Raw genomic sequence first — 21,546 nt, 5'->3', positions numbered from 1 at the left:
TATTTTAAATAAGGGTTTCTTCTGTATAAGAAAATAATTCGAATTGACTAATACATTGAATTAGAAGATAATCTGAGTGTTATTTTTATAGAATGAATGAAGAATGTTTTTAGTGTTATAAAATAACACTAAAAAGTTTTCGTAATCAAATTTTAAATATCTTTTAAAGTTCTCTCTAGTTCGTTAAATACAACTAAGGAATACAGGCAACATGTTCTACACACATGTGCTTATGAGTAAGCGAGGGCCATTGGCCAAAATCTGGCTTGCAGCTCACTGGGAGAAGAAACTCACGAAGGCCCATGTATTTGAATGTAATCTAGAGATAACCATTGAAAAAATTATTTCACCTAAGGTATGTTATTAAAATTATAGTATGTATTTGCCATGACTTGTGGAAAGAAAAGGAATTAAAATACATTACATCATGAAATACATTTCCAAGGAAGTTTTACTTCTCAAATGGTCTCACTTTTAATTCCTATACCATTTATTGCCTGAGCATATACACGTATTGGTTTCTGTTGGTAATTGTTTTATATGTTTATCATAAGTAGATTGGACCCTGAGGGATAAATGGCATGTTTTATACATATTTTGTAATCCTTTATATTTCCTAACAAAATATTCTATACATAGTAATTACCAAATAAGTATTTCTTAGAAAAATAATGAGTGAATGAATGGGGAGAGTAGAAAGGAGAATTGAGTATAAATCAAAATATATATGAAAACACTTGATAAACAATACAGTACTATGTTCATTATGAAAACTGTAACAGGCTATTAAGATTTATATTAAAATATTTTAATATTTTTATAGGCTAAGTATTTTTCTGCTTGAGAGAGGATAAATTATAATTGAAAACCTACTATGTTTCAGGCACTGGACTAGACTTTATGTTCATTAGTTTATTTAATCTTCACAACAATCCTATGAAATAGGCTTAATTAAGAGTATGAACTTTTGGTCAAATTTAATTCCTGCTCCATCACTTAATAGTTGTGTTACTTTGGGCCTATATAAGTCTCTTTTTTCTTCTGTAAGTAGAGGTTGCTGTCAAAATTAATTTAATGTATCAAAAGTCCCTAGGACAATGCCTGACACAAAATAAGTATATAATAAATTGTAGCGATTGTTAATTGATTAAACTTCAGGAAGGTTAAATGACTCAGCAACTGAGCAAGGCTTGAGTCCAGGTCTACCTGACTGTAGTTTATATTCTTCCTATGAAACCAATAATAGCAGACTTCGCCCAAATTCAACATTAGATTATCTTCACTGAATAAGAAACATAAGTTAACTATTTTACATGGTGAGGTAAAAGTTAAGTTAAATCACTTAACTTTTACCTCACCATGTAAAATAGTTAACTTATGTTTCTTATTAAGTTAAATCACTTAACTTTTACCTCACCATGTAAAATAGTTAACTTATGTTTCTATTTACTTTGTTTCCACCATTAACTTGGTAGAAGGTTAAGTTGATTTTGTTGTTTATCATCAGTAAGTATTTTTATTTATTTATTTATTTTTAACATTTTATTTTTTTCTCCCTCTCCCCTCTCCGCTGGTAACCATTAGTCGATTGTCCATGTCCATGAGTCTCTGTTTGCAAAATGTCTGTTTTTTAAAGAGAAGAAATTCTTATTATTTTGTAATTTTCAAAGAACAGGGTTTATGAATCTAATTTTTATTCTAATACTTTTTAAATTATTGAAAGGTGAAAATTGCACTTCGAACTTCAGGACACCTTCTTTTAGGAGTTGTTCGAATCTATAATAGGAAGGCAAAATATCTTTTGGCAGATTGCAGTGAAGCATTGCTTAAAATGAAGATGACATTTCGCCCAGGTATGCAATATTGCTTTGTGTTACTACCTTGGTTCCTTTTTCCATTTTTGTTTTGGGTGAACTTTTTAAATTGGCAGCAATCCATAATTTGAGGGTGAGTATAATGAATGTAACTTTCTTTTGACTGAATCTAATTTTCCATGGTTAAGGAAAAATTATATTCTTTTACTTGTTCTTTTCCAGGTTTGTAGGAAAAAGTTATGCTTTCAAAAACTTGTAGTTTCTGTGTATTTGCATAAGAAACATACTTAAAGCTACCAAACTTGTATAAGAAATTCTAATATTCAGTTTTAATGGGTCATTTAGTTTGCCATATCTATTTTTATCTTTTTGAGATCACTTAGAAATAATGTGATTGACAAAACCCAGATACCAATCAGTTATTGTTTTCAGAATTCTCAAGACTCTAAGTAGCATGCTATTTATGAAATATTATAGAACATCTTTAGGCATTTGAAAGTGCTAGAGGCATACATATATCATAGATAAAATGCCTTCAAATTTTAATTTTAAGACATTCATCATTTTCCATCTTGTATTATGGTTATTTAGGTATATGCTTTGCCTCTCGCTCTAGTCAGCAGTCTCCTAAAGGCAACATCTTTGTCATATTTATTTTTTGAATTTCTTATAGTACTTTTCTCAGTGCCTTGCACATACTATTCCCCCAGTTATTATTTGTTGAATTGAGGTTGAAAGAGTTTTTTCTTTATTTAAAATATTTGTGGAATCTCTAGGTAGATTTACGATATCAAATATGGTTCATTGGTTCATTGTTTAATTTATATATTCCACAAATATTTACTGACCCCACGTTTTTTGTGAAACACTACATAAGGTTCTGGGATATAAGAACAAACAAGACAAATAAGGTCCCTTTTAGTCTGATGAGGAAATCAGATAAGGAAAAAGGTTTTTTAAATTATTACAATAATTATAGATCATGATTATGCTATGAAAGAATATAGAGAGGACTATAACAGAAAAGAACAGCAAAATTTATTTTAGTTAGGCTAGTCAGGAAAAACCTTTCTGAGAGGACAGAATTTAAGCTCAAACTTGAAGAATGAGAAATACCCAGCCATGTAAAAAGTCCCTGAGGGAATAGCATTCTGGGCAGAGGGAACTGCAAGAGCAAAGGTCTTGAGGTAGAAAAGTGCTTGACTTGTTCGGGGAACAAAAAGGCCAGTGTTGTTGGAGTATAGTGAGTGAGGGAGAGAGTGTCATTAGATGATGCCGATAGGTTTGTAGGGCTGCAGAGACCCTGATTAGAAATTGGGATTTTATTTAAATATACTGGGGAAGTCACTGAATCATTTTAAGCATGGGAGTGATCTGATCTGATTTTGTATTTAAAATATCACTGGCTGCTTTGTGGAGAATGGACTGAGGAGTGGCAGGAGTGGATACAGAGAAACCAGTTCGAAGACTAAGCAGTAGTCCCGTGAGAGAAAGTCTCAAATGAAAGATTTAATTGGGAATTTCTTATTTTTTATAGCATCATTGCTTACTGGATATGGTTTTTTATTCTTTTCAGGACTAGTTGACCTTCCAAAAGAGAATTTTGAAGCAGCTTACAGTGCTATCACACTGCCAGAAGAATTTCATGATTTTGACACCCTGAATGTGAAGTAAATTATTTTATTTTCCTTTCGTTTGATTTTCTTGATATTTTCACCTTCAGATTCTATGAACACAAATGGATGTGCTTAACAACCAAAGTAAACATGTAGTTGACAAAAGCTTAAATTTAGTGTGAAATTTCAAAATATAACACCAAAAATATATCATATTTGCTGAATGTAGTTTACATTTTTGACAGTATATGCATTTATTCATTGACTAAATATTTTTTGGATGCCTTTCATATGCCAATGAATAAAACACAGCTCCTGGCCTCATGAATCTTACATTTTAGTTGGAGTAGAGAGACAATAAACAGATGGAGTAGACAGAAAATAAAATAAATGGTAGAATGGTCAAGAAAGACTTTTCTAATAAGTTCCAAACAGAAACCTGAAGGAGATGAAGGAATGAATCACTAAGTAATATGGGGAAGAATGTTCCAGGTAGAGCAGGTAGAAAGGCCCTAAAGCAGAGCACACTGGTCATTTTCAAGGAATAACAAGAAGGCAAGTAAGACTGGTATGGAATAAATGTGGGTCCTAGATCAGAGAGGTAGCTGGGGATGCAGACGATAGAGGGTGTTGGAGGCTACAATAAGGACTTTTATTTTACTCAGGGAGCACAGGAAAGTGTTGATCAGGAGAGTGACTAGATTTGATTTGATTTCAATGTGCTTTCCCTGGCTACTTATTATGAGGGGGGAAGGGAAGAAGCAGAGAGCCTGTGAGAAGATTATTACAGTAAGAAGTGCAGGTGAGGAATGATAGTGTCCATAATTCTCAGCCTTCATTTTATCGAGGTGGTAGCAGTCAAATTATGGATATATTTTGAAGGCAAAGCCAACAGGATTTGCAGATTTTATATAGCTTTAAGAGAGAGGAGTGAAGGATGACTATATGATTTTTGCCATGAAAATGGAGTTACCACTTAATGATATTAGGATAACTAGGGAATGACAGGTTTAAGAATGGCAGGGTGAAGGAAGTAAATTAGGTTTGGGATATAAGTTTTGAGATAACTTATACATCCAAGGGGAGTTAAGTAGGTAGTTGAATATCTGGGTCTGGGTGGGATGTATAAATTTGGGAGTTGTCAGTATACAGATGGAACTTCAACCATGAGACATAAGAGATCCCCAAGGGAATGAGTATAGATTTAAGAGAGAGTGAGAAAGTGGTGGGGTGTCGGGGGGAGGAAGGAAGAGAGAAGAAGAGGAAGAGGAGGAAGAGGAGAAACAATTCTATTGAAAAAGTAAAAAATTTCCTTTATTCTTATAATAAAACCTATTTTGTTGTTGTTGTTGTATTGTAGTATACTACAAAATCATTGTGTTCTGTTCACAAGTTTTCCCCAATCTTATATTTCTCCATAGTGCTATTGATGTTTCAGAACAATTTACTCAGAACCAAAGCAGACCAGAAGAAATAACACTTAAAGAAGATTATGGCAATGATCTACTTTTCCAAGCTGGGAGTTTTGGTGAGGATATTTGAGAAATTAAAATTACAATTCACAATCAGTTATATTTGCATTTTTTATTGAAACAATGCCAATAGAAATAGCTATTGCTTTGTCAGTAGAAATATCTTCAGAATGAATTTTTCAATATACAAATGTAACCCCCAATAATTTTGTCCTTGCCTTTTTTTATTATATGTAGGAAGAACAAGTTCTTAGTAGACCAACAGACCTGGATTTGAATATGGGTTTTCTCTATTGACTTCCTATGTGATTTTGAGCAAATTATCTAATTTTTCTAAGCCTTAATGCCCTATCTGTAAAATTGGGATACTATTAGCAACAACAGGATTATTTCCCTTATTCCCTCTTTTAATCCTTCCCATCAATAAGTAATTTTTTTCTCTCCTTCAAAAACAAACTTAAATCTCGTGTCCTCTAAGAAATGCTTAATATTAATTCATCCTATTCTGGATTACAATATAAGATTGAAGACAATGATTATTTCATTAATTTTTTTGTGTGTGTGAGCTCGGGTTCTTGTGATGCTCAGTGCTAAGAATACAGTGTCTATTCATAAATGTTATTATCTTATTGACCAAGGATGATTTTTCTTTCGGGAGCTATGAAGCTGCACCTAGAAGATGTGAACATATCTTTAGTTCTTTTTTAAAAAGTCAGTCTTTCCTATTGAGCAAATCTTTAGTCCAGCGCAATGAAGGTTGCCTTTTCAACTCTTACTTTCTAGAAGATGTGTGTCTATAGAAGAATTTTCAATATGAATAATACTTCATGACTTTCTTTACTGACTAGCACTAATATGGGTTGTTAAAGGGCGGGAATAGAAGATCAATCTCTGACCCTTCGAAGTTTCAGACTACTGGACCTAGAGATTCAAACCCAAGGAAAGGAAAGAATATGAATTTGTTGAGTGCCAATCTGAAAGCAGGCCAGTTTGAAGCAGGGAGTTTATTTTATCTGCTGCTGTCAGTGTCTCAGGATTTTTCTCCCATTTCTCCATTTGGCAAAATATTTCACCAGTCAGAATTCTAATAATTATATTACCACTTTCTCTCCTGGGTTCAGATCCTGGCTCTTGTCATTTATTAGATGACGGTGTACAAAACCTTTCTGTAAATGTATTTCCTTGTCTGTATAATAGTATCTTCTATAATCCACATAATAAGCACTCAGTTAATGTTAGCTGACCAATTTTTATCTTTTTTCCTGCTGTATCTCTAACCCCTACCATATTGACTAATACCCAGTTATTCAATAAACATTTATTGAATGAATGTTTTAAGCCCATTCTTTAATATTTTACCTACCTTTCCATTCCTAAGATGGCAGATATACTCATTATTTTATGAACTCCCATTATGGATAAATTACACAAGCAATTATCCTTAAAATAATATGAAATAATACTTGATCAAGCTGAACATGACCTACCTCCCACTGCCAATAATAACCTTCTGGGAAATTATTAAAATGTACCACAACTAAAAACTCTATTCTAATGTTTTGGTAGTATTAGTATTAGTATTAGTATTAGTATTAGTATTTGGGAAAAAGCATTAGACTACAAATCCAACCTCCACTGATTAAGCGACTTTAGTTTAATAATTCAAATAAGTTTATTAGCTCTCATTTTCCTTATCGGTAAGATGAGGGAGGCTATAAAAGATGATATCTGAATTTCTTTCTAACCCTAAAATTCTGCGTTTCCTTGACTAATTCAGGATTAATGATATATATTTATTTAGGGGAGGAATCTGAAATTCTCAGAAGACACAGCTTCTTTGATGACAACATATTGCTGAATTCCAGTGGTCCTTTAGTTGAACATAGTTCTGAAAGTGTCATTGGAGAAAAAACTCTCTTCTATGACAGCGGAGATGGATTTGGAGATGAGGGGGCTGCAGGAGAAATGATTGGTATGCTGTCTGGGTCTATAGAAATATACAGTAATTTATCAAATTACTGTAGTGTATTAGTGGATTTATTAGATCAAACTAAAATTTCAGATATGCTTCGATGTCTTATAAACCAACACATTTTTTATACAAGTTTTCAAAGTATATGGTATATTTAAACTTTTAGGCTAGGTCTAAGTAAGTAGCCAACTGTTTAAACACATTTTCCATAAAGGTTGTGAAATACTGCTTGTTTTTATTTTTAAAAATTCCTAATTTTAGAGATATTCCTCACAAAATATACTAAAAAACATTGTTTTCTTTAACAAATTGTGGGAAAACTATTCTAAAGGATCTGCCAGCATTTTATATTATTTTGTTTTTATATTATGATATTATAAAATAATAATTGAAATAGAGTAGACAATTCAGGCAGCTTTGTAACAAGGCTACTATCTTGACATAAGTTTAGTAAATATTTCTTGAACTCAAACACCTAAAATAGATTTTTAATAAAGGAAAGGAAATATATAAAATTCTATGTCATCCTGCATGAAATGTGATAGTCTCTGTAAGCGATCAAATTTAAGTACTTAAGGTTCATTCATTTTTGCATCCATTCACAATTCCTTGCATACAATAATGTTAATAAAATTTTAGTGAACAAATGATAGGTTCAACTCTGTATGACAAAAATATTGTGTTTTTAAAGACAATCTATTGCAACATGATGAGAATATCCTGTTAGAATTAGAAGACATGCAATTGAACGGAGAAATTTCCCTGCCTCCTGAGCCTCCTGATAATATAATGGGTATGTTGAAATTTTCCTTTGTGTAGAAAGTGAACAGATGCTAACATTCAAATTAAGCCTCAGAACTTCTGAGTTTAAACAGCAGTATACTATAGCAAAAAGTAGTAAAAAACATTGTTTCTTAAACTCTCTTAATCTGACTCTAGACAATGTAGAGTAGAAAACTGGGTTCTGAGAAAGGTACTATAATGGTTATTTAACCAGGCATGGGTTTATTTGGTATGAGAGCACATTTAAATACTCTCCTAAAATACAGTTCTTTTGAATAATTAAATTAATATATGTTACATTAAAAAATCATTAATGTTTGACATTAATATGGCTTTTAATTATTAATAGTAATATGGTTTGACAATCTATATACAACTTGAGAGAAATTATAGATGGGGGGGATATTTTCTACTTGAAATTCATGTGAAGGTACCTCAAATGATTTGAGGTCTTTTAGTCTATTTTAAGAATTAAAAGTACAGTTAGCCCCATTTTGATTTTTCATTCTTTTTGATGTTACATTTGCTTTCTAACACAATAGTGGAGCTTTAAAAGATGAATAGAGATAGGCAATAACAATTTAGTTATGGTTCTTTATGGGTCAACTAATAATTAAAAGGTTTAACAGATTAAAAATATTAAAAAAATATTTTAGCAAACATGTAATCAAATTTATGTCAGTCATTTATTATGGTTGGTACCACTGTTTTGACTTTTGCTGTGACTACAGTCACATCTAAGTCTAGCCTCATATGTCACATATGCAAAAGAGAGTGATAATATTCAACTCACCTAAACACTTTGGGTCCCAGATCATATAATATCTGAATCTCTTCAATTCTATTAAATACATAATTCTAAGAATCCAGATGTGGCTTTAGTTAGCAATATATAAATCTTCAATTGGTTTATCTTTTACTTTAATTCTCATATAGTCCTCTAGCTTGTAACATAACTATTTTTTAAAAAATAATTCCTTTTATGGTGGTGGTGTTTAGTAGAACCAGAAAATTCAGAGCGTATATGTCTACCTGAAAATGAAAAAATAGATGCAACCGCATTATCAAATGAAGAGGAAAGATTTACCCTTGATCCAATTGATGCTTCAGGTCAGTCATTCATGTATTTATTTTTATTTTTGACACCTACTATGTTATTTACTGTTAGATATTTGTATAATCTACGAAATATTATAGGAGGTAGTCGATCTAATAATAACACTTGTCAGATAATAGAGGAAGAGTGTGATGTAAATTTGAGATGATCCTTTCATTATATTTAGTCCTGGTCAAACCATATTTCCAGTTTGGAAATCTGGAAAATTTAAGACTGAGTTCAATTCCAGTATTTATTGAGCCATTACTCTGTGTTGGGAACAGAGATGAAGAAGACATAGTTCCTGCTTTTAAGAAGCTTACAGTCTGATCAAGAAATAAATAAACATGCAAATGAATATAAAATAGGAATAAAAGTTTCAGAAGAGAGAAACTATCTCCTCTAATGTTTAACCTCAATCATTGTTTTTAGGAATAAAAACATATTGTTTTTGGAATAAACATATTGTTTATTGTTTATCATATTGTTTTTAGGAATAAACAATAAATATGAATCTAATATATAACTAGACCTTTTAAGAACATCGTAGTTTTAAGTAGTATAATTGATAGGGATCTTAATTTATAAACTCGGACTTGCAAGAAATAAGGGATTCCATTTTTTTTCTTTACTAAATTCAACTCTGAGCCTCTCTTCCACTCGGCCAGCAAGAATTTTAGTCTGCATAGCTCTTTTATCTGCCCTAATCCATTAATATCAAAATTGAGGGGAGGTGTGTAACAGGTGAAAGGGAACCTTTGGTCATCAGCCACACCAGTTTGTGGTACCCACTGTCCCAGCCTACATAGCCTCTGGGGTCATTACACAGCCCACCCTCCTGGGATCTTGTTATGTTCCCAGGATTTTACTGCAGCACATCAGCAATCAGTTCCCTGTTCCTTCAGGCTCCATCTGATCACAGATCTTTACCCATTCTGGGAAATCTAATGCTTCCTTCCCTTTTGCATCTTTACTAAGGAAAAGCTTGACTTCTGCTTTCAAACTGGTAAAATTACCTATAAGAATGAAATACCATGGGCCTAGCTACCCACTTGGACTTTGTGCATGAATTTTAGTGGGGGAGGGAAAAATACACTGGACAAAAACAAATTAGTGTTTCAAAAAGTTATGCTGTTATGTAGATATTTTAAGGGACCTCAGAATTGAGTGACTTGCTGATCAATATATCCTCTGCTCCACATTTGCTCAGTTGTCCACTGAGTAGGTGAACAGATTCCTTCCTCGGCATCTTTGAGGAACACCTTACAAAATGTGTCAACTGTTGGCTGCTTAGACACTCTAGTTGTACAAAAGCTTTGTAAAGCATAATTTTCAGTAGGAAGAAGGGGATTTTCTTTCCTATACAATTCTGTAGGTTGTATTGTGGTAGACATTTCTTAGATGTGCAGTACCTAGAATACCATTTTATAGAGCTGTACAACCAATAACTTTTGTGCCTATTTCTTATATTTAGACATTGCTTGGAAAAAGAAAGGCAAAAAGAGGAAGTTGCTCATAGATCCAGTCAAGGAGATCAGTAGCAAAATTATGCATAAACAACTTACTTCATTTACTGACACACTCACAGTTTTGGAACTTGCACCCCCTACCCAAAGACTGATGATGTGGAAGAAGAGGGGAGGAGTGGATACACTTCTGTCGACTGCTGCCCAGGATTTGATTCATACTGAACTGAAAGTGGTAATACTTTCCATCCTTTTACGTGGGTACAGTGTTTGGTTATAAATAAATAAATGCATATTTACACTCATACAGCAGAATTTAACTTGTGAAAAAATACCTCCTTATTTTGAGTTAACTTGCTGGATGTGTATACATGAATTATAATTTTGACTTTTTAGCATATGGTTGCTTGTATTTTATTGAATTGCTTTACTTGTACAAAAATGAGAAACAAAAATGTATATTTTTACAGTTGTTTACAAAATGCTTTCTGTCCTCTGGCTTTAAACTTGGAAGAAAAGTGATACAGAAGGAGTCAGTAAGGGAAGAAATTGGAAGCAGAAACATAGTAGGTGAGGCATCCTAATTCTGTTGATGTTGAGGGTAATGTAGAAACAAAAATTTCATTTTACATTTCAAAATGAAGATGGGATCCAATTCTGTATTCCTAAGTATAAATGCTGTCTCTAGAAGCATATTTGAACTTAAAAAAAATTGCTACATCAGCATTGTATTTTTCTGCTTTGCAGATTAATTTTTGTCCAAAAAGCTACATAAAAAGATGAAGTATATATACTATGCATACTAATCTTAATCTTACTCTTTCTCACCTCCCCCACCCCCAAAGGTAATACTTACACACTAACAAAGAAAATTTTTATATTTAGTAGGATAATGTTTCACTTTTAAGACAACTAACATGAAAAGTCACCTAGTGATAAAACTAGCATTTAAATAATACAATTAACCTGAGACATAAAAATTTCCAAACACCCAGAGGATACATGGTATGTTAATATTGCTGATTATTATTGTGGCTAATATAAAGGAATAATAAAAACGAACTTATGTGGTGAGTGAAACTCTGCTTTCTTCTTAAAATCATTAAAATGTGCTGAACAATATACCAAGATGGGCTTGAACTATCCATTTTGTCTTGTGAGTGAATGTATGAGGATGAGTGCCAAGGGAGTAGTTGATGGAGGATAGGGCGTCGAGGTGATAAAGAGGCTTATGTGAAAGAGAAGGTAAATGTCAGACTTCGGACCCATAAAGAGTTTATGTACCCTTTGCTTAATTTCAATGGAATGTCAAAAGTTTTCTTTTGTAACAATCATATTGCAATTTAAGTTTGAAAGATATTTTGGTGAAATCTTGTTTACTTCCTTAATAATTCAGAGGCCTCCAAGATGGAAGAGCCAAATTTTCAGCAAGAGTTAAGTCAACCCAAAACTTGGAAGGATGTGATTGGTGGATCTAATTGTAGTTCTCATGAGGCTACCAATAAAAACATTAACTCTGAGGTAAGTTAACCAGAGAATCATAAAATATTATTATTTTTCTGACACAGATATAGTGAAGGAACATAGAGACTCTGGTATGTTTTCTTACATTTATAGTTTACATTTCATCTATTATCCTATAGTTTACTTAGTAAGTAGCAGTACTACAGAATATAACATGATTTTCATCTGCTGAACAGTATTTTCTTGAAGTTTAGGATCGTAAATCACAAGATAAGTAGTTTCATCCTGAAATAGTATTTTGCATGGTACATTAAATAAATGATTGTACTTGATTCTGGTTATATGCTGAGAATCCTACTAGTCCCTCATTCAATATGTCATGGAATCTTTTAGAATTCTAGACAATACACCTATGTTTTATCTCTGATCATTAATTCATCATTTCTACCTCTAAGAGTAATATGTTTTAGATCCACCAGTTACCTTAGCCTTGAATCTGAAAAATTATCTAAAGATCCAAGACCAAAATAAATTTAAAAAATTTTTTATTTGAAGACAATTTTTATTTGAAAAATATAGTTATTCAAGAAACATTCATTTGGAAACAATGTACTTTAAAATATTTTATCAGTCATCAGTTTATTGAATGTACAATTGTAAGTATTGTAGTTACACCGGATAAAAATAAACCAGTGCTTTCCTGGTCTGTTCCATCATCACTGTTCTTTGATAACCACTAAGGGAATTCAAAGTCAATCCACAATGAAACTGAATGCCCTGGGAAAGAAAGGCAATTTCATAATGCATTAAAAGAGAATGTGTTTTACTAAATATTTGACAGCATACCAGATATTGGGTTGCCAATACTACTCTTCCTTATTTGGACTTGGGCACACCCACTGAAAATTCTGGTTAGGCAATCTGGTTTAGTTCATGACTTTTTAACATATTAATAAAATAGATTTTCCCGAGTACTTGAAGTGAAGGAAAGAGATTGATTCATTGGTTCTTCTGTACCTTTTACTCCTTAGTCCTACACTTATGCTTTAACCTTCAATTTCATTCTTATTCTGCTTCCAAAAATGATGAACAGATGTGAAATATAGTCAGGAAAGGGAGCTCAGTTAGTTTGAAGGTACAAAGAAATATTGATTCTGATTAATAATTTTCAAATCTTCATAAAACAGAATTTTTATGTAAAGTAACTACAAAATAGAGAGTATCTAAAATGTAGAATAGTCGTAGAAATTAAAATAGAAAAACATAGTAAGTCTCCACAAATATGTATATTAAAGAATAAAATGTGACCTCTTATAATCACTAAAATTTTAAAAAGCTGAAGTGAAAAATCAAGTAAACTATGTCGTAGGAAGCTCCTAAGTTAATCAGGATCATAGATGACAGCTGGGGAATGAAGCTTGGCAACCGGTTAAAGATGAAAAAGGGGCCGACAGCTTCTATAGCAATGAAAAGGGGAGACGATAGGGAATGGAGAATTCCTGGCTTTCTCTTTTTCCCTCTTCCTTTGTGTCTTCACTCTCCTTCCACTTATAGTTTTTCTTCCCTTTTGCCAGTGACAGCTCTAGCAGTGGTGGCAAGAATCCTGTCATGGCCCTGGGTAGGGATATTAATATCCCTTCCCTCATTCTTCCTCAGTTTGTAGATCTTCCTCTGCCACCTGGTACTGGCATGAGAATAGAGGTAGAGGACTGGGGCTAGATAAATTTTTCAAAGGAAAGTAGCCTCAGCTAAACAGCAGCAGAGACTTTTGATAAGAGATCTGCAGTGGCAAGAGAAATAGGAGGGACAAGGATAGGAAGCAAGGGGAGATGGAGTGTGCAAGTTCTTCATTCGTAGGAGGCATATGGAAAACAGGAATATTTAAGTTGGGCTGCCAATCTGGGATATTTCAGAAATAATATTTTAAGAATGTGGGTAGTACTTTAAATTAGTTTTATAAATGAACATTCATGGGATTAAAGCATTTAACAAAATGGGATTGTTCCTGTGATGACTACTACTACTGTGATGACGTACCTATTTTTTTTCTGATTTGCTTTAGCAGGACCTTGTTGAAATGGTTTCCTCAGCTGTTGAGGAATCCTCTTTACTGAGTGCCATCTTGGCACAAGAAATTGAAAATTGTCCATTTGAACTGGTAAATATATACATAGTCTTGGAAATGGTCTTAAAAACTTTGTTCCTAAATGTTTAATACCTTATTTACCTAAAAATTGGTTTTTAGAGCTATCATGTTATTTTCTAAAATTATAATTTAAATTAGTGTATGAGTGGTTTGATAAAATATATTCAGAATTGCTTTGACTTTTTTTGTCTTTATTTTGAAACTTCAAATAATTTTAAAGGAAAGTATGAAATTTTTATGCTTATCAAAGGTAGTCACAGATTTAAAATATTGAGAATCACTTTTTTAAAGTTACTCTTAAAACCTCTCTAAAGAAATAGCTATATTAGGGGCATGGACTAGGACATTTAACGAAATATATATGGGCATTTTTTTCTAACGCATCATATGACTCAAGGCCTATATCTATCCCATATCTATATAAGACTTCTAGAGATCAGAAAAAGAAAATAGTCTGCTCAAAGGGCCACAAGTCAATAGCAAAGCCAGATGTAACATCTGACTCGCCTGACTCCATATATGTTACTGTCTTATTTTCTTTTGTCCCAGAGTGCTGAAGGCATTTTTAAGAAAGTAATGAATTTTAGCAGAAGTTTCTTCGTAAATAATATCAAAACACTTAATCCCTGATATTAATTTTATTTTTAAATAAATTATCATTATGGTAAGTTCTAAGACTATTAGATTGTTTTTTAATATGTGGAAAACAGACTGAATTATCTGGATAATCTAGGACAAGAATACCTTTTTACCTGAAACATTAAACAGCTGAGCCAGAAGCGGGTCGATTCCTTTTTGCCTTTCTCTTTGCCTCTATAGACACAGGTTATTTTCATACATGGTCAAGCAAACCACAACACAGCACAAGTTCAGCTGTTTTAATAATCCACTGGGCTTTACACACAATGGATTCAGCTGAGAGTGTCCAGATAGATCAAGTGGACAGGCTTCAGCAAAGCACACAGACTATTTCTTCTGAGCCTTTTCCTGGTTAGTTTAGTTGTACAATATAGGTGAAGCTGCAGTCTCATGGGTCTTTAACAAAGAGTTCAACCATTGCTTTTTACATTTGAAAAACAGCATTTTCTGTATTTAACAATAAAAATTAACAATAATTGAATGAGCTTATTTATCCCACACAGACCAGAAAAGAATAAGCATAAATTGTAGCTAGAGGGATTTGGGAAACTCTTCAGAATAGTGACCATATTTTCAAATTGTCTCTTTGGGATGGAAGAAAGGATACAGCAGAGGTAGGACCAGGAAGCTGGTACAGCTGGTGGGAATGGGGACTCAGTTGTCCACTTAGCCTCAAATAATTTAAAATGTCATACAGAATATTCTGGAGCTTTCTGAAATCATCTTGGGGTCCACAAAATTGAAAGCACTTTTAGGAAGTAGCTGGGCTCTAGAGGTATATATGAAAGCTTGACAGTGAATCTGTGTGATAAGGGTGATACAAATGCTTTTGGGTTGCATGGTCAGAGCTAGCCTAGGAAAAATTATCAAGTAGGTCAGATTTGTGTCACTTTTCTTCCCCTAATCCTTCGTAGGCCTGCTCTTTTATCAGACTCATTGGCACCTTTCCTCTGCCCAGTTTCTGCTCTCAGCCTATAAGGTGTTATTTGGAACGTGCTTAGAGTGAGTTCCTGTGCAGAGATTTGAACTTTACAATTTTTAAATATTGAGATGTTTCTGAAGGTAGCTAAGTTTTAAAGACTGTAAAGAATGGATCTGTTCAGATTACATGACAGGCAGTAGGTTGATCATTTTTGGACAAGGTACCCTCAAAATCCAAAATTGGGTTTCTAACCCAATTGTACACAAACTACTAAACATCAGTTATTGTTAGAGCTCCTGTATCACCAAGTAAGTTCAAATAAAGGCCTATACAAGGCAGTTTTTCTATAGCTTTATATTTACTCCTGTTAACCGAGTTAAGATTAACAAGGGTTGGGATAAGTTATAGCCAAAAGTGGCAATCTTTGCTGACTTTACTTTTGAAAGTAAGGGCCCAATGTCTAGGATGCATTTCCATTAAAGACTGCAGAATCTCTTACTCTGAATCTCCTTATCAGAAGATAGCTTGGGGAATATAGATGTAATCCTGCAAGAGTTGATCTCTATCTGTATGCTAGTCTTGTTCTATTATCAGCCTATAAGCTCCTTATTTGGCAGAACCCAGTGTTATAGTTGTGTTCCTTACAGGAATTAACACTATACCTGACAAATAGTAAACATTCAGTAAAACTTAAGTGAAATATTTTGTCAATCATTCAAACAGGAGTCATTGGGAAATGAACAAAATATTGAGACAGAGATATGGAATCGAAGAATACTTCAGATGTTAAATAGTTTACGGGTAAGATGGTAGGGTTTATCAACCCTATTTTTTATTTTTAAAGTAAGTAAAATGTAACTTCAGTCTTCTAGTTATTAATAAAAAATGAAACTTTTTCATCATGTTTTTGCTGAGGCTAAATTCTACTAGAGTCAAATGGTTTCGAGTGGTATAACCAAGGCTAAATATGGAAATTTGTTTTTGGTGCCTACATGTTCTATCAACTTCTTACCTATACTCATGCCCCTAGACATCTGTTCTATGTCCAATTCTTGTTTTTAGCAGGCTGTCAATAAATTTTTACAGTTTAACAGTTTAAGAGTGAAACAGATAATTTTAAAATTTAACTTAAATTTTTATCAAAATAATTTTTATCAAAATAATACATGTATATAATTTTAGAAGTATAATAGTACTATCCTATATTGCTCAAAAGGAAACACAGAAGTCTTTTGTCTTACCTCTTCTTATCCCCAAGTCCTGCTCACAAGAAGCAACTATATTAAGCTATTTCTTTTAATATTTATAGCCATATTTCTAATTATATGTTTTTATTTCCTTGATATTTCAGCTTTAAATTTTATCTATTTACTTCATTCAACAGAAAATGAAAATTTAGTTAAGTTACATCTCTCCCTTCACCAGTGTATTTTTAGCACAGTATTCAGTGCTCATAGTGTCATACTTGTATAATTTTGATGCAAGTTTGATTATGACAGAGAACCAAAATATCAATGGCTTAAAAAGATAGAAGTTTATATCTCTCTCAGGTAAAAGTATAATCTGGTTTGGCACCTATACTCATAAAGTTGTCAGAGACTCAGTTTCCCTTTACCTCATTTTCTTTATTCTCAGGATCCAAAATGGCTGACTATCCACCATGTCCACATTCCATTCAGCAGCAAAGTTTCCTTTACAACCCAGTAATTGTGTGTATCACTTTTCTTTCTTCATTGACCAGCACTTAGTCACCTTGCCACGTCTAGATGGGAAATGTAGTCCTTCTCTAGCAACCTTGGGCCCAGCTAATAATTCTTTTACTATGGAAGGAGAGGAGAATAGATATTAAGTGACAAAGACTATGTAAAAATTAGTTCACACTGAAATTTCATAGTGGAATTAATTTATTTTCTTGTCAACTTTATGGGGATTTTAGTGCTAGGGCAGTTAATCATTACCTCATTTTTTCTCTTAGCTTAGTGTCTATATACCCATCCTTAATTCTTTTTCCAAACTCTCTAGCAACATAATAAAACCCCTTTTAGTATGGTCGAATATATCAATTAATTCATTGGTTCCATTTTTTTTTTCTTGAAGGTATCCCTCCTGAAGCTCAACATCCTCTTGTTCTAATCTGGATTAGTTGTTTCATAGGTCTACTCCACAGTTTCTATCTTGGGACATTCCTTTACCATAAAGTGAAAATTCCTTTGTCTTTTCCTATATTAGTTCCTCTATGTCTTGGTACTTTGATCTTCCTTTTGGTTAACATCCTCTCTTAATTTCCTGAAATAAAGAATACATAGGAGATAGAGACCCTACGCACAAGTCTGAAATTTTCTTTACCTTTAACTTGTTTGGTTGTCTTTGAACATTGTTTGAAAATAATCTCTCTCAGGTGTCGAAGGCTTTGTAACATTTCTGTTTCTTGTATTGTTACTGAAAAGTCAGATGCTGCTTGGTTGGTCATCATTTGTAGGTGACCTTTATTTTCTCTCTGGAAACTTTTATATTTTTTCTTTATCCCTAGTGGCCTGAAATTTCATGATGATGTGCTTTGGTATGGGTCTTTTTTCATTATTGTGCTGAGCCTGTAGTGGGTTCTTTATTCTGAAAGTTCAATGTCCTTGAGTCCTAGGAAATGTTTTGTATTTCTTGGATTTCTTCTTTGTTGTTAATCTGTTCTCTTTTTCTGGTCTAGCAGGTGGGACCTGGTGGGTCAGATATTTGGTCTCCTGAATTATGCCTTTAATTTTTAAAAAAATATTTTATTCCCTATATTAATATCCTATTTTTCCCCTACTCTCTAGAAGATTTCTTTAACTTTATGTTCCGGTCTATTAAATTTTATTTCTGTTTTCACCTTTTCTGTTGTCCATTCTTTTTTAGTTTTTAATTATTTTTCATTTTATAGCATCTTAATCTTTTTCTTTAGTTAGTTTCTTAATAGCTTTATTGAAGTATGATTAACATACAATACACTGTACCTAATTTAAAGTATACAGTTAGATAAGTTTTGACATCTGTATATACCTGTGAATTCATCACCACAATCAAGATAGTGAACATATGTACAACCCCCCAAATTTTCCTTGTATCTCTTGATAATCCCTTGTTAAATCTCTCCCATCCCCAAGCAAACCACTGATCTGCTTTCTCTCAATATTATCCTAAGCATTTTTTATGGATGCAGTGTTTTTTCTTAAATTTTTAGAAGTTATTTTCTTCTGTTCTCTATATTATCTGTTTCCTTGGCAATTCTCTTGAATGCATTCTCTTTTGCTCTTGAATGTTAGAAATTTTACTCAAATGTTTTGAGTTGTCTGTTTTTATTTAAGAGTAAGACACCAAAAATCTGATTAGAAGTTACATAAGCATAGCTGGGGCTTGTAGACTTGTGGTCATTGTAGTGAAGTAATTGGGTGGTGCCCCTCCCCCCCCCCCCCCGCACCCCTCCCCCACAAAGATGTCATTCTCTATAAGTGTTTTCTACTCAGAATGGTCAGTTTCCTGAGCTTAATCTTCAACTCTACTGATTATGATATCTAGTCATGATACCCATGTTTTGGGAATCAAACACTGGTAAGGGAAAAGCTGACTGTCTTACTGTTTAGAGTGTAGAACTTAAATTCTCCACTCCTCCTCCTCAGTTTGTGGTATAACAGTTCTCTACCATCCACAGTGCCTGGTGTCCCAAGGCTAGAGTTTCAACGGTTGGTATCTCTACAAAGGCAACTTCCTGCCTCCTTCATTTTAGAGGGGTTTCTGGAGGGAACAGAATAGGCACATGTGTTCAATCTTGCACATTTTTATTTTATTTTTATTCTATTTTTCAAAAGAATTCTTGAAATTGAAAAGGCTATCTGTGCTCTTCTCCAGGGGAAAAAGCCTGCAAGGGTATGGAAGTAGGGGTCTCTTGGTTCAGCAAAGTGTTGGAGTGGAACTGAGGGGTCTAACTGCTCCCAAGTAGACTTTCAAGGGATTCACCCCACATCTCCAGCTTATACTTTTTTCCAGGAGAAAAAGTTACCCATCCACATCATGTCTCCTCAAGAGAAAGAGTAAATGAAGGCTTATCATGCCATCTCTGAAAGGTTGCTGACACTGGGCCACTCCTTTGGTTGAGATGAAGTATGATAAAGTATTCAACTTACTAATTTGTTAAATGTTATAGACTGGCAAAAAACTTGTATATGATATTTCTAAAAATGCTTTACAACTATCCAAGGAGTACGTTATAGGGATACTGGCCAGTGTTTACCACAGTATTTCTAACTAAAAAAACTATGCTTATATTCAAGGAATCTGATTCCAAGTACTAGTCTTCATAAAAGCATTTATCTTCATCCATAATTAAACACTTTGTTGTACCTCAATTTGTTCTAGTAGGTTCACAGTTACCCAGCGGTAAATCCAAAATCTTTTTAACCTGCGCAAAGAAACTGGGAGATGTTTACATAGTCATATTGCCTTGCCACTGAGATGTTACAAATATAATTCTACATTTACCACTAGAGTTTTATTGTCACCTCCCCTCCCCAGTACCTTGAAGGAAAAGAAGCCTGATAGGCTCATACTTTTCATTATTTGGAGACTCCCAAAGTCCTGTGGATTTTTCTCTCCCTGGAAGTCTAAATTGCAATTTCCATGGAAGCCATTTATGATAACATTCATTTTGTAAAAGACTTAACATTTGTATAACATGTTATAAATTTGTATAATACTTCATTTCTTTTGCATGCATTTTCTCAATGAACCAAGCTTGTGCTCAATGACCTATATGGCTTTTAAGCTTACTAATGAGTCATTTGCATTTCTCCATTTAAGGATTTCAAAAATATCAATATTTTTGGTGTTGATTATGCATCCACAGCCTACTCTACTTTTAATCTTCTTGTTTTCTTTTCCTTTTCTTTTTTTCTAATTATTTTCCCAGGAATCCAACAAGATGGGAATGCAGCTGTTTAGTCTGATGACTCTCTGCAGAAATAGTGACCGAAAACAAGCTGCTGCCAAATTTTATACCTTTCTTGCCCTAAAAAAACAGCGGGCTATTGAGTTGAGCCAGAGTGCCCCCTATGCAGATATTATAGCTACGGTGGGACCAATGTTCCATAAAATGTGAAGGAAATCCAGAACATGCAGATTAATGTCATCATTGGAATTTTTGTATAGATTGTTCAATTTAACGCATTAGCCGTCTGGAAGCAGCTGAAGGTCTGATCCATTTCATAGACAGACCAACTTTCTATTTCTCTTAAGTTCAGAATAATCTTAGCCAGAACTGGAAACCTGTATGCTTACAGAGATACTGAATTATCACTAAGTGCCATTTTATCTTAGCTGACTTGAATGTATAGCATTTACCATTACTCTGACTTCAATGTTGCATTTAGAATACATTTTTTAAATACTATATGCTTTCAAGAAACATTCAAGGATGTTTTTTAAAAGTCTATTTTACATTGGATTATTTATTTAAAATTTATGAGATTAATCCATAATTAACAGAGCATTTACCATTACTCTGACTTGAATGTTGCATTTAGAATACATTTTTTAAATACTATATGCTTTCAAGAAACATTCAAGGATGTTTTTTAAAAGTCTATTTTACATTGGATTATTTATTTAAAATTTATTAGATTAATCCATAATTAACACTTTCTTATTTCCCCACCGACAATAATTTATTTGATTCTAATGCATATCATCCTTGATTTGACCTAGTGTCATGGTTTTTAATCTCTCAATTGAAGAGTTATAAAATTCATCTTTGTTTTAAGTTGTCTGAGTGACTTTTAATCTATTTATAGATTATTTAATTTTTATTCACTATTTAATGATTATTATAATTACCATTCATGTGTCTGCTTCTTATGTTAAAAAAAATTAGCATGTCTGTAGCTACAGTTGAAGTAAAGGTGACTAAAATAAATGTTCTTTTACTTAGTGTTTACTGAGCATTTTTTATATTAAAATCATTGTTTTTCTTTTTTCTTAGTTGAAGTTTGTTAGGAAATTTTTATATAATGCTCTGTGGGCTCCATAGTGTACTGTAAAATGAAGCCTAAGGTGCTCTCTAAAATACTGTTGTATTAGAATTGTGCTATAAACTAAATTCCAAATGGCCTCTTTGAATGTATAACTATAAGA

At 33.1% G+C, this 21,546-nt stretch overlaps 1 protein-coding gene across 1 annotated transcript; it reads left to right on the top strand.

Annotated features, from left to right (window-relative positions):
• The first annotated feature begins 211 nt into the window (after positions 1 to 211).
• On the top strand, positions 212 to 20,515 carry RAD21L1 (RAD21 cohesin complex component like 1). Its single transcript, XM_006921676.1, has 13 exons — positions 212 to 355; positions 1,724 to 1,853; positions 3,391 to 3,484; positions 4,852 to 4,958; positions 6,704 to 6,874; positions 7,566 to 7,667; positions 8,657 to 8,767; positions 10,228 to 10,454; positions 10,690 to 10,789; positions 11,616 to 11,740; positions 13,746 to 13,841; positions 16,114 to 16,191; positions 20,327 to 20,515. The coding sequence occupies exons 1-13, from the start codon at positions 212 to 214 to the stop codon at positions 20,513 to 20,515; spliced, it is 1,674 nt and encodes a 557-aa protein (XP_006921738.1).
• The last annotated feature ends 1,031 nt before the right edge of the window (positions 20,516 to 21,546 follow it).

Source organism: Pteropus alecto, unplaced genomic scaffold (assembly GCF_000325575.1).
Source record: "Pteropus alecto unplaced genomic scaffold, ASM32557v1 scaffold45, whole genome shotgun sequence".
In the NCBI taxonomy this organism is placed as follows: Eukaryota; Metazoa; Chordata; class Mammalia; order Chiroptera; family Pteropodidae; genus Pteropus; species Pteropus alecto.
Note: the sequence above shows the minus strand (reverse complement) of the source record. Positions and strands in the feature narration are given on the sequence as shown.